Source organism: Dreissena polymorpha, chromosome 13, assembly GCF_020536995.1.
Source record: "Dreissena polymorpha isolate Duluth1 chromosome 13, UMN_Dpol_1.0, whole genome shotgun sequence".
Lineage (NCBI taxonomy): Eukaryota > Metazoa > Mollusca > Bivalvia > Myida > Dreissenidae > Dreissena > Dreissena polymorpha.
The window spans coordinates 71,535,162-71,551,318 of record NC_068367.1 but is presented as its reverse complement, the minus strand read 5'-3'; the positions used below and the strand labels follow the sequence as shown (position 1 = coordinate 71,551,318).

At 37.0% G+C, this 16,157-nt stretch overlaps 1 protein-coding gene across 2 annotated transcripts in view; it reads right to left on the bottom strand.

Moving 5' to 3' along the window:
- LOC127855792 (INO80 complex subunit E-like) overlaps window positions 1–16,157 on the bottom strand; it is a 28,117-nt gene that overhangs the window by 7,839 nt on the left and 4,121 nt on the right. For both annotated transcript variants that reach the window (XM_052391602.1, XM_052391603.1), the window contains exons 3-5: window positions 14,542–14,612; window positions 10,534–10,656; window positions 2,670–2,748 (exon numbers count right to left, since the gene is read on the bottom strand). In XM_052391602.1, coding sequence (XP_052247562.1) covers window positions 2,670–2,748; window positions 10,534–10,656; window positions 14,542–14,612 — 273 coding nt within the window. The remainder of the gene's footprint in view (window positions 1–2,669; window positions 2,749–10,533; window positions 10,657–14,541; window positions 14,613–16,157) is intronic.

Genomic DNA, 16,157 nt, shown 5'->3' with positions numbered 1-16,157 from the left:
AAGCGAAAAAAAAAAAAAAAAAAAAAAACAATCGGGGGGGGGGGGGGGTATAGTGTGAGGGTGTGGTGATAATTTGTGAGATGATCTTAAAAAAAAAAAAAAAAAAAAAAAAAAAAAATCAAAAAAAAATTTGGGGGGGGGGGTGGGGGGGGGGTGGGTGGGGGTATAGTGTGAGGGTGGTGGTGGTCATTTGTGAGATGATCTTATAAAAAAAAAAAAAAAAAAAAAAAAAATTAGGAGGGAGGGGGGAGGGGGGGAGGGGGGGGAGGGCACGGGGGATGGTTTGGGTGAAGTCTATTGTGGTATGTCAGGTAAGAGTAGTTTCATCAAAGTATCAATCAAATCTAATCATAAATAAAGAAGTTATGGCAATTTTAGCAAAATTTAATAATTTGACCTTGAGAGTCAAGGTCATTCAAAGGTCAAAGTAAAATTCAAGTTGCCAGGTACAGTAACCTCATGATAGCATGTAAGTATTTGAAGTTTGAAAGCAATAGCCTTGATACTTCGAGTGGATCGAAACACAAAATTTAACCATATATTAAAAGTTACTAAGTCAAAAAAGGGCCATAATTCCGTAACAATGACAACCAGAGTTATGCAACTTGTCCTTTTACTGTACCCTTATGATAGTTTGTGAGTGTTCCAAGTATGAAAGCAATATCTATGATACTTTAGGGGTAAAGTGACCAAAACATAAATCTTAACCAAATTTTCAATTTTCTAAGTATAAAGGGCCCATAATTCCGTCCAAATGCCAGTCAGAGTTACATAACTTTGCCTGCACCGTCCCCTTATGATAGTTCATAAATCTTGCAAGTATGAAAGCAATAGCTTTGATACTGTAGGAATAAAGTGGACCTAAACACAAAACTTAATCAAATTTTCAATTTTCTAAGTATAAAAAGGGCACATAATTCTGTCAAAATGCCAGTCAGAGTTACATTACTTTGCCTGCACAGTCCCCTTATGATAGTTAGTAAGTGTTGCAAGTATGAAAGCAATAGCTTTGATGCTTAAGGAATAAAATGGACCTAAACACAAAACTTAACCAAAATTGTCAATTTTCTAAGTATAAAAAGGGCACATAATTCTGTCAAAATGCATGCCAGAGTTATCTAACTTTGCCTGCCCAGTCCCCTCATGATAGTAAGTAAGTGTACCAAGTTTGAATGCAATAGCATTGATACTTACTGAGAAAAGTGGAACTAAACGCAAAACTTAACCAAAATTTGCAATTTTTTAAGTATAAAAAGGGCACATAATTCTGTCAAAATGCACGCCAGAGTTATCTAACTTTGCCTGCCTAGTCCCCTCATGATAGTAAGTAAGTGTACCAAGTTTGAATGCAATAGCATTGATACTTTCTGAGAAAAGTGGACCTAAACGCAAAACTTAACCGGACGCCGACGCCAACGCCAACGCCAACGCCAACGCCAACGCCAACGCCGACGCCAAGGTGATGACAATAGCTCATAATTTTTTTTCAAAAAATAGATGAGCTAATAAGAGAGAGGACACCATGCTGCATGTTAAAAAATGCACTAAGTGACCCCGTGACCTAGTTTTTGAGCCAGCAAGGCCCATGTTCGAACTTGGACTTAAGATCATCTAGATACAACTTCTGACCACGTTTGGTGAAGCTCTAATGAAAACTACTTGAATTAGAGAGCGGACAATATGCTGAATGTTTAAAACGCACCAAGTGACCCCGTGACCTAGTTTTTGACCCGGCAAATCCCATGTTCGAACTTGGCCTAGACATCATGTAGATACAAATTCTGACTAAGTTTGGTGAAGATCGGATGAAAACTACTTGAATTAGAGAGCGGACAACATGCTGAATGTTTAAAACGCACTAAGTGACCCCGTGACCTAGTTTTTAACCTGGCAAGGCCCATGTTCGAACTTGGCCTAGACATCATCTAGATACAACTTCTGACCAAGTTTGGAGAAGATCGGATGAAAACTACTTGAATTAGAGAGTGGACAACATGCTGAATGTTTAAAACGCGATAAGTGACCCCGTGACCTAGTTTTTGACCCAGCAAGGCCCATGTCCGAACTTGGCCTAGACATCATCTAGATACAACTTCTGACCAAGTTTGGTGAAGATCGGATGAAAACTACTTGAATTAGAGAGCGGACACTTAATACAGACCGACCGACAGACCGACAGACAGACAAGCTCACTCCTATATACCCCCCTAAACTTTGTTTGTGGGGGTATAAAAACACAATGTATATAACAAATTAATTCATTTAATGTTCTATGCAATTTAGGCTTTAAATGATTCATAAAGTCGATGAAATCAAAACAAAAGGGCCTGGAGTGCAAATTTGTTTGTTAGTGTTTTTTGCCATTTTCAACTAGCCTCATGAAAGCGCTAACTTATCATACTCACACTTTTCCTTGGGCAACAGGTTTATCAATACTTTGTGCGCATACTTATGCCAGTAACTGACAACTAGCTGCCTGAGGAACATGTTATCAGCAAAAGAATTTTGATCTGTTTTAATTATTTTTGCAAAATTGACAGCAACAAAGATGTCAAATGAGCATATTTAAGACCTGCACAGGCTATGATGGGACCACAATTAAAGCACATGCTTTAAGCCCTGTTTTACAAGAGTGTTGCTAAAATTTTATGCTGAACAGCTGATCTGACCTGTTGTATGAGAGATGTATAACTCATTCCACCCAGGACCGTGGAGGGATCCAGACCTGCAGGCAGACTGGCACGCTTCCTGAAACAACAACAACACACATACAGAGGAAAATAACAGGACATGTAGCAGCATAACATGACAATAATGTTAACAGTGAAATAACTGATGAGGTTAACAAGCCATTGCATGACAATGATGTTTATAGTGAAATAACTGATGAGATTTACAAGCTATTACATAACAATGATTTTAACAGTGAAATAACTGATGAGTTTAACAAGCCATTACATGACAATGATGTTTATAGTGAAAGAACTGATGAGGTTTACAAGCTATTATATAACAATGATTTTAACAGTAAAATAACTGATGAGGTTAACAAGCCATTACAGGACAATGATGTTTATAATGAAAGAACTGATGAGGTTTACAAGCTTTTACATAACAATGATTTTAAAAGTGAAATAACTGATGAGGTTAACAAGCCATTACATGACAATTATGTTGACAGTGAAATAACTGTTGATGTTAACAAGTTATTACATGATAATTATGTTGACAGTGAAATAACTGTTGATGTTAACAAGCCATTACATGATATCATTGATATAAAAAGTGAAATAACTGATGATGTTAACAAGCCATTACACCACAATGATGTAAAAAGTGAAATAACTGATCAAGTTAACATGCCATTACATCACAAGGGACAAAATTGTCACAAAACCAGGTTTTCATTGTGAAAAAAAAATCTGATAAAGGGAGAAAACTCAAACTGAACTTTTGAAATGACCAAAAATAATTAACCCCCTTTGTAAGTTTTTTTTTTTTTTTTAAATCTATTTTTAGTCGTGGCGACCTTGACATTGGAGATATTGACGTGATTCTTTCGTGGGACACACCGTCCCATGATGGTGAACAAATGTGCCAAATGATTTTAAAATCTCACAATGAATGACATAGTTATGGCCAGGACAAGCTTATTAATGGCCATTTTTGACCTTTGAACTCAAAGTGTGACCTTGACCTTGGAGATATCGACGTAATTATTTCGCGCGACACACCGTCCAATGATGGTGAACAAATGTGCCAAATGATTTTAAAATCTGACGATGAACGACATAGTTATGGCTCGGACAAGCTCATTTATGGCCATTTTTGACCTTTGAACTCAAAGTGTGACCTTGACCTTGGAGATATCGACGTAATTATTTCGCGCGACACACCGTCCAATGATGGTGAACAAATGTGCCAAATGATTTTAAAATCTGACAATGAACGACATAGTTATGGCCCGGACAAGCTTATTCCGCCAGCCCGCCAGCCCGCCAGCCAGCCAGCCAGCCCGCCAGCCAGCCAGCCCGCCAGCCCGCCCGCATTCGCCAATCTAATAACCAGTTTTTTCCTTCGGAAAACCTGGTTAATAATGATGTAAAAAGTGAAATAACTGATGAAGTTAACAAGCTAAAAAAAGGCATGATCTTATTTATTGTCCTTTATTAAAAGATATGTGTGGCTGAAATATCTAGACAATGTTACATTAGTATAAAAGATATTCCAGCGCCACACATTTGTAATAAGTAGCAAGTTGTTGTTAAAACAACTATCCATATGGCATGGCAAATTAATGTCAGGAGCATGGTTTAAAAAACAATTTTTATCAATTTTGTATATAAAAGTGTACACTTTGATTCCTAAATTTGGCATTTATCTACATAGTTCTAATACAAACAATTTGCTATTGAGCTTATAAGCTGAAACCATTTGTCTGTACTCAATAACAATAACCTTGACCCTTTCTCAAATAATAGTGGCTTTGATCATTTCAATATTGAGAAAACATGTTTTAAGTACGCATGAAATCCTTCAAGCCATTGCTAAGAGATTAGCTTAAAAAAAAACTTAACCTAGCTTATGCCGGCACACGTAAAAATCTTTCCTTTTATTTGAAAAGGTAAGGGGCATTTACTTTGGAAATATTTAACCAGGAATGATAAAATTCACAATGTCTCCATTTTATAAGGACCTACTGGTATGCCTGCAAAATTAAATGATATTGACTAAAAAGACATGCTTGTGACTTAAACATACAGACGTTCATGGTGAATCCAGAATACCCCCTTTAATTTGTAACCTATGTTAAATAAATATTACATACATTTCAGTTCATGTTTAACAAAGCCCACAATATAAGTCAACCATTGAAAATACAGATCATGTTCCACAATCAAATACAAGAATATCAGTGAAACTGATGGATGCTCCCTGATGTTGTGCTTTGTCAATCGATGTGTTAATATCCACCTAAAAAGTCTATTATTAGCCTCGGTGACCTTGACCTTGAACCCAGTGACCTCAAACCTCATCAAAAGGAAGAGGTCCATGCAAGGTACCTACATGCCAAATATGAAAGAGATTGGTAAAGTATTGAAGGTGCTATGAGAAACGGTAACAAAAGAGGGTCGGAAAATCAATTATTATTAGCCTCGGTGACCTTGACCTTGAACCCAGTGACCTCAAACCTCATCAAAAGGTAGAGGTCCATGCAAGGTACCTACATGCCAAATATGAAAGAGATTGGTAAAGTATTGAAGGTGCTATGAGAAACAGTAACAAAAGTGGGACAGAAAATCTATTATTATTAGCCTTGGTGACCTTGACCTTGACCCCAGTGACCTCAAACCTCATCAAAAGGTAGAGGTCCATGCAAAGTTCCTACATGCCAAATATGAAAGAGATTGTTCAAGTATTGAAGGTGCAATGAGAAACTGTAACAAAAGTTGGACGGAAAATCTATTATTATTAGCCTCCTTGACCTTGATTTTGAACCCAGTGACCTCAAACCTCATCTAAAGGTAGAGATCCATGCAAGGTACCTACATGCCAAATATGAAAGAGATTGGTAAAGTATTGAAGGTGCTATGAGAAATGGTAACAAAAGTGGGACGGAAAATCTATTATTATTAGCCTAGATGACCTTAACCTTGACCCCAGTAACCTCAAACCTCATCAAAAGGTAGAGGTCCATGCAAGTACCAACATGCATAATATGAAAGAGATTGGTAAAGTATTGAAGGTGCTATGAGAAACGGTAACAAAAGTGGGACGGAAAATCTATTATGATTAGCCTCGGTGACCTTGAGCTTGAACCCAGTGACCTCAAACCTCATCAAAAGGTAGAGGTCCATTCAAGGTACCTACATGCCAAATATGAAAGAGATTGGTAAAGTATTGAAGGTGCTATGAGAAACTGTAACAAAAGTGGGACGGAAAATCTATTATTATTAGCCTCAGTGACCTTTACCTTGAACCCAGTGACCTCAAACCTGATCAAAAGGTAGAGGTCCATGCAAGGTACCTACATGCAAAATATGAAAGAAATTGGTAAAGTATTGAAGGTGCTATGATAAACGGTAACAAAAGTGGAACGGAAGTAAGGAAGGACAAACTGGCAACTACATTTTCCGCCGAATTTTATTTCAGGGAGCATAAAAATTGTCCTTCAACACAATGAGATGTCAATCTCATATGAATTCAAGAGACATCAACAAATATCAGAACTTTATTTTATGTATGAACAAGCACAAGTGTCATCCAGGGCTCGTATTCACCAACCCATGTTTAGACTTAAGAATGGACTTAAAATCTGGAAATAAATGCTCAGCTTATAAATAAATACAGGCTCAGAGATTCCAATTGAAACAGGATCCTGCTTTTTCTTGCAAGCATTTATGTTATCTGCCACGCATCTGTGACCAAGAGGCTAACACTAAAACATATTTTATATTGTACAATTTCTGTTGTTTGCATAGTACTGTATTGAAGTTTATACAAAGGAACATATTCAGAGTACATTGTTTTTAACAAATATGCAGACACATATTTACCCTTGACTTAAATATTTTGACCCCTGAACATTTCGAGCACAGGGGTCATTTAACGCCTGATTTTCTAAATTGCCAGGTTACATATGTTGCTTATGTCGTAAATATTTGTTCTGAATGAAAAATTGTCTAGTTAACTTCCATGTCACATAAAACTGTATTGTCATACAGCTGCATTGATATCTGCCTGATATAACACTGTGGCAGCCCGATATATTTTTTTATATCAGTTCACAGGAAGTTCTTTTATCAGACGATGATAGTTGGTAGGTCATATTACTCAAAATCAACTATAAAGTAATCAATTTAAGTAAAATATAATCAGATTCAACAAAACAAACAATTTGATATCAAGATAAACAGCAAAACACATGTTTGATAAATATTAAGTGCAGGTGCTCATGACGTCATTATTAACACATCAAACGTCAAAGATCATAATCATTCATGCTAAATAATTCTTGTAAATAGAGGTATGATAAATAGAAAAACATATTAGTGCCTGATCTTTTTGTAATATACCAGGCTCGGCAAAAATAAAATAATGGCTCCGCAAGGCTTGCCGTTATATTATTTCAAGCCTCGCCTGATATACTACAAAACATCCGGAATAAACTGTTATTGTCTATTTAAAATATTATAACATTACAGTTACAAGAATATTCTTTATTTTTAGACTTAATTCTAAGAACAAGTGAGTGAATTCTGTCCCTGCACTTTTCGCAGGGAACTCCTTATTGATTTAAAGGAAGTCTCTTCTGAGCAAAAAATGATGTTTATGCCAAAAGTGTCGTCCCTGGTTAGCATGTTCGGACTTTACAGGCTAACCAGGGACAGCACTTAACACACATGCATTACCAGGGACAGCACTTAACAAACATGCATTACCAGGGACAGCACTTAACAAACATGCATTACCAGGGACAGCACTTAATACACATGCATAACCAGGGACAGCACTTAACACACATGCATTACCAGGGACAGCACTTAACACACATGCATTACCAGGGACAGCACTTAACACACATGCATTACCAGGGACAGCACTTAAAACACATGCATTACCAGGGACAGCACTTAACACACATGCATTACTAGGGACAGCACTTAACACACATGCATTACCAGGGACAGCACTTAACACACATGCATTACCAGGGATAGCACTTAACACACATGCATTACCAGGGACAGCACTTAACACACATGCATTACCAGGGACAGCACCTAACACACATGCATTACCAGGGACAGCACTTAACACACATGCATTACCAGGGACAGCACTTAACACACATGCATAACCAGGGACAGCACTTAACACACATGCATTACCAGGGACAGCACTTAACCAGGGTTGTCATTATGATTGTAAACAAAGGATTATTTTTGAAAAGTAACCGATTCGGCCAGGGTCAAGGGGGCTGCCTAGGCCCCCTTTTAGGTCCAAGGCAAGGCCCTGGTAGGGGGGACCGAAAACGAATTCTAGACATTTTAGGGACAAAATACTGTTATTCTCAGAGCATAAAAAGTTAAAATGAGGTCTAAAATGAATAGAAAATTTTAAGATTTTCACATTTTTAGTATACTGTACAATATGAAAACATATTATATTGATAGATCTTTGCATGTTCCAATTCTATCCATTACCCGATAATCCAGTATTATAACGAATTCTTTTTTTCAAAACCAAATTACGGCCAATATTGACGATGAATGTCGTCCGCCATTAAACGCAAGTGCATATACAAATTGAATTGTGGGATTGGGGAATTCCCATTAAACATGCGTGAATCACGTGACGCGATTTTAGAGCATTGAAAACCGTTTATATTTAGTAATTACGACATATCGACGACTCAATCTAAACTGTTACATGAACCTCCTTTCAGAAAAGTTTGCGAAAGTGAATTTCTGAGAATAAAAGCGCGTCTTTTTATGCCCCCGGATTAAAAGATCGGGGGTATATTGTTTTTAGCCTGTCTGTCATTGTATGTAGTTGTGTGTGTGTTTGGTGTCCCAAAACTTTAACCTTGGTCATAACTTTTGCAATATTCAAGATAGCAACTTGATATTTGGCATGCATGTGTATCTCATGGAGCTGCACATTTTGAGTGGTGAAAGGTCAAGGTCATCCTTCAAGGTAAAAAAAAAATTCAAAAACTTTAACCAAAACTTTAACCTTCTTCATAACTTTTGCAATATTGAAGATAGCAACTTGATATTTGGCATGCATGTGTATCTCATGGAGCTGCAAATTTTGAGTGATGAAAGGTCAAGGTCATCCTTCAAGGTCAAAGGTCAAATTTATGGCATCAAAGCGGCGCAATAGGGGGCATTGTGTTTCTGACTAACACATCTCTTGTTTTAAATTTTACCGAGTACTTTTCATTCCGGATCGTGATATAACTTGTCAGGTCATTCATGCATGTAGACCTTTATGTAGGCATAGTTTGGCAATCTCAAAACACGTTATTTACCTACTTATTACATTATATGTTATGACCATTTGTATAACAAATGCATTATTTAATTGAGGTATTTTCAAATGCGTATAATTAAATGTGTTATCCGAAATCATTTTCAGATTTCATTATTCACGGAAAATTAAGAAAATTCTAGCAACAGGGAAACATTTCTCGTGTTTTTCATGTGCAGATGAAAATCATGCCAAAATTATACTTCATGTATAACATCACGTCATTCTTCCTCGGAGAAAGCGTCGGCTTTAATATTTAGATGCTGAATAACAACTTCGTAGCGCAGAGGTCGCTTATATCTTTTATTTTGGTAGAAAATTGAAGAGCATTTTTTAATATGTGGAAACCTTTTCTCTAACTAAAAAAACTAGTTAATTACGCTCTACAGCGCTACATTCGTTGAGATACGGTCAGTAATAATCTGTGAAATGTACAGCTATTTGATACAGTTTCACGTGGGGTCGGCTGCCTGAGCGCAAATTGGTTGACGTGCTTACCAAGAAGAATTTGATTGACAGCTGGAAAAATCAATTTTGGCCACTCGCTGAGAAATTCATTGAAAACAGTAGCTCTTAGGCGGAGTTAATGGACTGGCTGAATGGGCGTCGCTCTACTATACTACAGTTATTCCTCATCAATTATTGTCGGTTTGCATGATCAAAACTTCCGATCGCAATTTTAAAGATTCGGCAAAAACAACCGATTTTTTTGGCAATTTTAACCGATGAATTTGATTGGCAATCGGTTAATAATGACAACCCTGTTAACACACATGCATTACTAGGGACAGCACTTAACACACATGCATTACCAGGGACAGCACTTAACACACATGCATTACCAGGGACAGCACTTAACACACATGCATTACCAGGGACAGCACTTAACACACATGCATTACCAGGGACTGCTCTTAACACACATGCATTACCAGGGACAGCACTTAACACACATGCTTTACCAGGGACAGCACTTAACACACATGCATTACCAGGGACAGCACTTAACATACATGCATTACCAGGGACAGCACTTAACACACATGCATTACCAGGGACAGCACTTAACACATATGCATTACCAGGGACAGCACTTAACACACATGCATTACCAGGGACAGCACTTAACACACATGCATTACCAGGGACAGCACTTAACACACATAAATAACCAGGGACAGCACTTAACGCACATGCATTACCAGGGACAGCACTTAACGCACATGGATTACCAGGGACAGCACTTATCACACATGCATTACCAGGGACAGCACTTAACACACATGCATTACCAGGGACAGCACTTAACACACATGCATTACCAGGGACAGCACTTAACACACATGCATTACCAGGGACAGCACTTAACACACACATGCATTACCAGGGACAGCACTTAACACACATGCATTAAACCCCATTTTCCCAGAGCAAGGCTCATTTCCTTTATTTTTAGACCAAAGACTAATAACAGGGAAGTGAATAATGTTCCTGCACCTTTTGCCTGAGCTGCCCTCCTGTTTGATGGTTTCAGGCTCACTGTCACTGGACGCTGTCAGGTCAGAGTCTCCGGAGGTATCCTCCAGTTTCTCGTACTGTAACAGCCGGTCCAGCAGAAAACTGTACAATAGAAAATAGCATGGGTCTTTAACAGTAGGAAACTGGACAGCAGAAATATGCAATTTCCACAGGCTCATCAGGGACTACACTTTCCGTCTTGACTTTTAGATTTTTGTTTAAAGAAGACCTCCGTAAAAAGAAAACTTCCATACAAGAGGAATATGTGTAGGCCCTGCTAAGCATGCGAGGACTGCACACTATAATCTGGGGTGTAAGTTTTCACATATGTGTCTTGTTCTTAGAAAACTGGGCTTAATTGATGTGCGTTAAGTGTCGTCGCAGATTAGTCTGTGCAGTCCACACAGGCTAATCAGGGACGACACTTTCCCTCCTTACCGAAAATCAAGTTTAGGCGGAAAGTGGTCTGTATGTGATGAATATAGAGAATACTAGGTTAGCGTTGAATACAGAGAAGTTTATGTTGCGAGGCTTAGAACGCCGGAAGCGCGAGCCTTGGCAACCTTTAAATCTAGTCATATGACATAATTTTTCGCCATCCGTATAATGAATCAGCTGATTGATGGCATCATAAATTGACATACTTATTGCTTCATTTTCCCCATTTTTTGGACGATTTATTATAAACGCGACTTATTTCACATGTTTTCTACATGTACTGTATGTCGACATATCTGAATTGTCAATTTATCACATTTTCCTTATTTCGTGTAATGTGCATTGTTTATAACCAAAGCATATACTTTTGACATTTAACTTAAATATTAAGAATGAACAACAAGCCATACACATATCGCAAAGTTCATGAATAATCTGCTATGTTTGCTTTCCTATTTATTTCACGTAAGGCATAGAGCTGTGTAAAGTATAAGATGGTAAAAATGGAATTGGGAATTAGTTCTTACGTGTTTTGATTTTTGTTTGTACTTTTGTCGTTCCCTGTTCTCGGGGAAATGATTTTAACATGGGCGCCATTGATGCATCGGATCACACACGGCATACCCATAACATTATATAAAAAACACGTTCTGCGCGTCCTTAAATTCGTCGTCCGAAGTCGGAAAACGTATTGCCCTGTATTATATTTTGTCAAATAAAGTGTCAGTCGCTGCAATTGTCTGTTTACTCGTCAAAATTGTCAAGGTCTTCGATAGCTAAAGAAACTTCAGCGTACAAAACACGTAAGAACTAGTATCTTACCTTTAATAATCCTTTTAAATCCATTTAATAATCCATTTAACTCAATAATTGACGATTTTGCATCCAGGGTCTTTAATAATTATTTTAGCATAGTTAAATAAAGACCCTTATGCCATTCTATCACTTTATTCAAATGAGTTTATGAACGCGATAAACTTTCTTCTTCGTCACACGCTACGTCATGTACTCTACATTACTGCTGTTCAAATGAACCAGAGCAGTTTATCTAATAATAGCCTTTGGTAAACTCGGTTGCATTTGCAGATTTCTGCATACAAACATAATTATGTTTAAACTTGCACAATGTTTTATTGTACAACAACTATGTTTTAATAAAAGTAAATAAATGAAAAATACTTATCATTCTGATTGTTTTGGAATTAGTTTTTAGAGGTAAGTGGTTGCAAATGCATGCATTATGTGACACGCCTCGTTGTTTTAAATGAATAGGACGCGAGCTTTCGAATAAGGGGAGAAAAGTCAAAAATATTGTTTGAAAGTCTGTAGAAGATTTATTCGGGTTGACAAACGAACTCGAAATATTGCTCGGTTTTCGACTGACTGTGAGTTAACGGCTTGACAGATATTTTTGAAGTTAACTTTTTTGGAAAGGTTGTCCAATTACCCATAGGAGGAACAGAGGATGCTTTGGATTAAAGCTATTTTTGACATTTCTGAGGCCCGCGAAGACAGGTCTATAAAAAAGTCTAGTTAATGACCTTGTTATGATTCCAATATCAGTGGGTGGGGATTTTTTTTTCATGGCTCTTTGTCAATTCTTTTCTCATTAAACATGATTTAATATATTTATTTGAATATATTGGGCTCCTAAAAAATACTATCCAAGGTACGTTACTTCCACCTGTGTCCACAACGTGTTATACCGTCAATGTCGCGGTGAAAATGGGATAAAAGGAAATATTCATGTTGTGTAACATAATTAAGTTTTCAATCCCCATTATAGTAATCTCTATTGAAGTGATACCGATCACGATATTAAATCAATTTATGCTTTCTTCATGGTAACAGTGTACAGATGTGGGATATTATTTCAAAACTACATCATTTAGCGTCCTTTTTTGTTTAAACCCATAAAAGCCGATAAAGTCGTCCCTGATAAGCCTGTGTGGGCTGCAATGACTAATCTGAGGGACTACTTTAAGCGCAGGCATTTAGCCCCGTTTTCCAACAGTGGCTAATTAAAACAGTTCAGTGTGTGTTTAATCATTCCTAAAAATTTTATATAATATAAAGAACCACTTTGTACATAAATACCTCACATTTGAAAGCTTTTATAGTAATAGTTTATAGTTGAATCAAACCTAAATTCTTACTATTTCTGTCAACTGCTTAGTTTCACGAATTGACATTTCAAATATTATGAACTTTTACAGTAAAATAAATCTGATATTACATTTTAAGTAATCCTGATACCGGTTGGCTATTTCAATATAATTGATTTGACCCATGGGTTGTTAAAAGAAATGCATATCAATAAATTTTGATGATATTTAGACTCAATAAATATTATTTGTGCGTAAAGTATCGTCCCAGATTAGCCTGTGCAGGACGACACTTAACGCTTTTGTGGTATTTTTAGTTTGAAGGAAGTCCCTTCTAACCGAAAATCAAGTTTAAGCGGAAAGTGTTGTCCCTGATTAGCCTGTGAGGACTGCACAGGCTAATCTGGGACGGCACTTTACGAACATGCATTATGCCCAGTTTTGTCAGAACAAGACACATTAAATCACAAAAGAAGAAGAAAGAAATCATCAGTGCCTAAACCTTGAATTCACACATGCTTTTATAACATCTACAAAAAGGCTGCTCTCGGATCCAATACATTTTAGACAGATTGCTTAATCAATCTTGAGAATCAAATTGTACGACTGCAGCTAAAACAGAAAATTTATTTCTATGTGATATATATTATTATATTTAAAACAAAATTGTTTGCCTGTACAAGTTGCATGAAACTGTATTCCATATCACAAAAGAGATATTTGCAGTCTATTTATTTTACAATTGTGTTACAAAACATTGTGATTTCATATGAAAATACATGTGAATAAACATGAGTGTGAGTGTGTCCACATAGGCAAATTAGAGATGACACTTTCTGCTTCTATGGAATTTTCCATTTAACACTATACCACTTAGATACGTATTTTGAAGCATTTGTAGTCCCTTAGAAAGTTATATTTACTTTATTACCTTTCTTACTAGATTCAAGTTTTCAAGGTTTCATTTCCAACCCTTAGATACTGATGAGCAGCAAACAGCATAAAACCTGAACAGACTGTGAGTTTCTTGCAGGCTGTTCTGGTTTTATACTGTTTGCAGATAGCCATTTTCATTTTTGCTTCTGAGTGGGAAAGGGTTTAAGGAAGTCTCTTCGAAACAAAATTAACAGTCTAGGCAAAAAGTGTTGTGCCTGATAAGCCTGTGCGGACACACACTTAACCATTTGTATGCTGGGAAATTTGTCGTCTGCTAAAATGTTGTCTGCTTAATTTCTAAAATTAGCATTTTCTTCGATTTTTTTTCAAAGAATACTATCAGAATAGCAAACAGTTTGGATCCTGATGAGACGCCACGTTCTGTGGCGTCTTATCTGGACTCAAACTGTTTGCAAAGGCCTTCAAAATTTGGTTCCCGCACTGAAAGAGTTAAGTTTTCAAGAGCTTGGCTCATTTTTCAATTGTCCTTTTTTTCTGGTGTCCTTACCTTCTGTCTCTGGACACACGAAGCAGTCGTCGTTGGGACTTGCGCAGCTCTTCCAGGAAACATTCTTGCTCCTAACAAAAAACATTCACTAATGACTTTTTATTCAAATATTCTTTGAAACTCGAATCAGAGTATGTGAAATAATAAATGACCAGTTTATAATCTTTTACTTACTTATATACCAATTACATTTATACAATAAAGGAGTTATGGTGTAAGTAAGACACAACATTGTTTTGCATTAACCAAGATTTTGACCTCTGAATTAGTCCAAGGTAAATGTCAAGATGAAAATGAGGTCAGGTAATTCGTATTGTTGACAGTGTTCAAAGACAACATCCATACACATAACAAAGCTTTGGTTAACCTGATACAGATGAATGAACAAACAGGCCAAACATCAGAAAAGCAGACGTCATTAAAAAATCTGCTATGATTACACTGTAACTCCAATATAACGCGGATCATGGGGTCCAAGCCACGAAACAGCATTATAAACGGATCCATGTTATAAGTTTTGAGCTCATTTATTTCAGGGGGCTAGAAAAAACAGGTTTAGTATAGCCTATAATACAGGTCCTGTGTATTGCCATGCTGAGTTGTCATCCGCAAATACATGCATATAAACCAAATGGTATCGATAACAGCATACATACTGCTTTTCTAATGTGCACATTTATCCGATAATCTAACAGTTACAGTACAACATCACTTTAAAAAAACCAAGAGCACCGCATTACGGGTGCCAATGCTCGGCTCGGGTGCATATATGAAAGCTTGTCAGATTATTTTTTTTTTAGAGGTCACAGTGACCTTTGACCTAGTGACCTCAAAATGGGTGTGGCGTGTAGAACTCATCAAGGTGCATCCACATATGAAGTTTCAGAGTTGTGGGTGGAAGCACTTTGATTTTAGAGCAAAATGTCAAAGTTTTAGCACGACACCCGCGGACGGCAGACGACAAGCTGGCTATGACAATACCTCGGGTTTTCTCCGAAAACAGCCGAGCTAATAATTATTTTGAAGATTTATGACAATAAATGTGTTTAGGAATTTTATAAACACAACTAGATGCATACGCCATTTTTCATTGGACAAGGGAATTTAAATTTAGATTGAATGCAATACGATACATGTACAAAGAAATGTTTTATTGTGTCATACGCTGTCATGCAAAACACATGCTTCCCGGGGACTTTTTGATACCGGGAAAAAAATAAAAGAGAATCTCTGTTTACAATTACATTGCGTATGCATGTCAATAAATCGTCTTAATTATTTAATTAATTTCTTGTACACGAACTGAATTAAATGACTAAATACTAGAATGATAGTGAAATGACAGAAAAACTTGTTTTATACTTGCGCAGTATATTTCAAAGCCGCTCCTTTCATATAAATTTTATAATTATCCCGCTTGCACTTAATTTATTGAATTTAGCGCACCGAACCGCTCTGATATGGAATACATGTAATAAACACTGAAATGCGAGTTTTTCACACCTTTACTGACATTACCCAACAGATTAACACCAATTGGCTGTCGGTGTTGTTTAACCTCAAAGCGATTAAAATCGGTTCAAGAGACGGTTGAATACAGCAATCAAGATGTGATC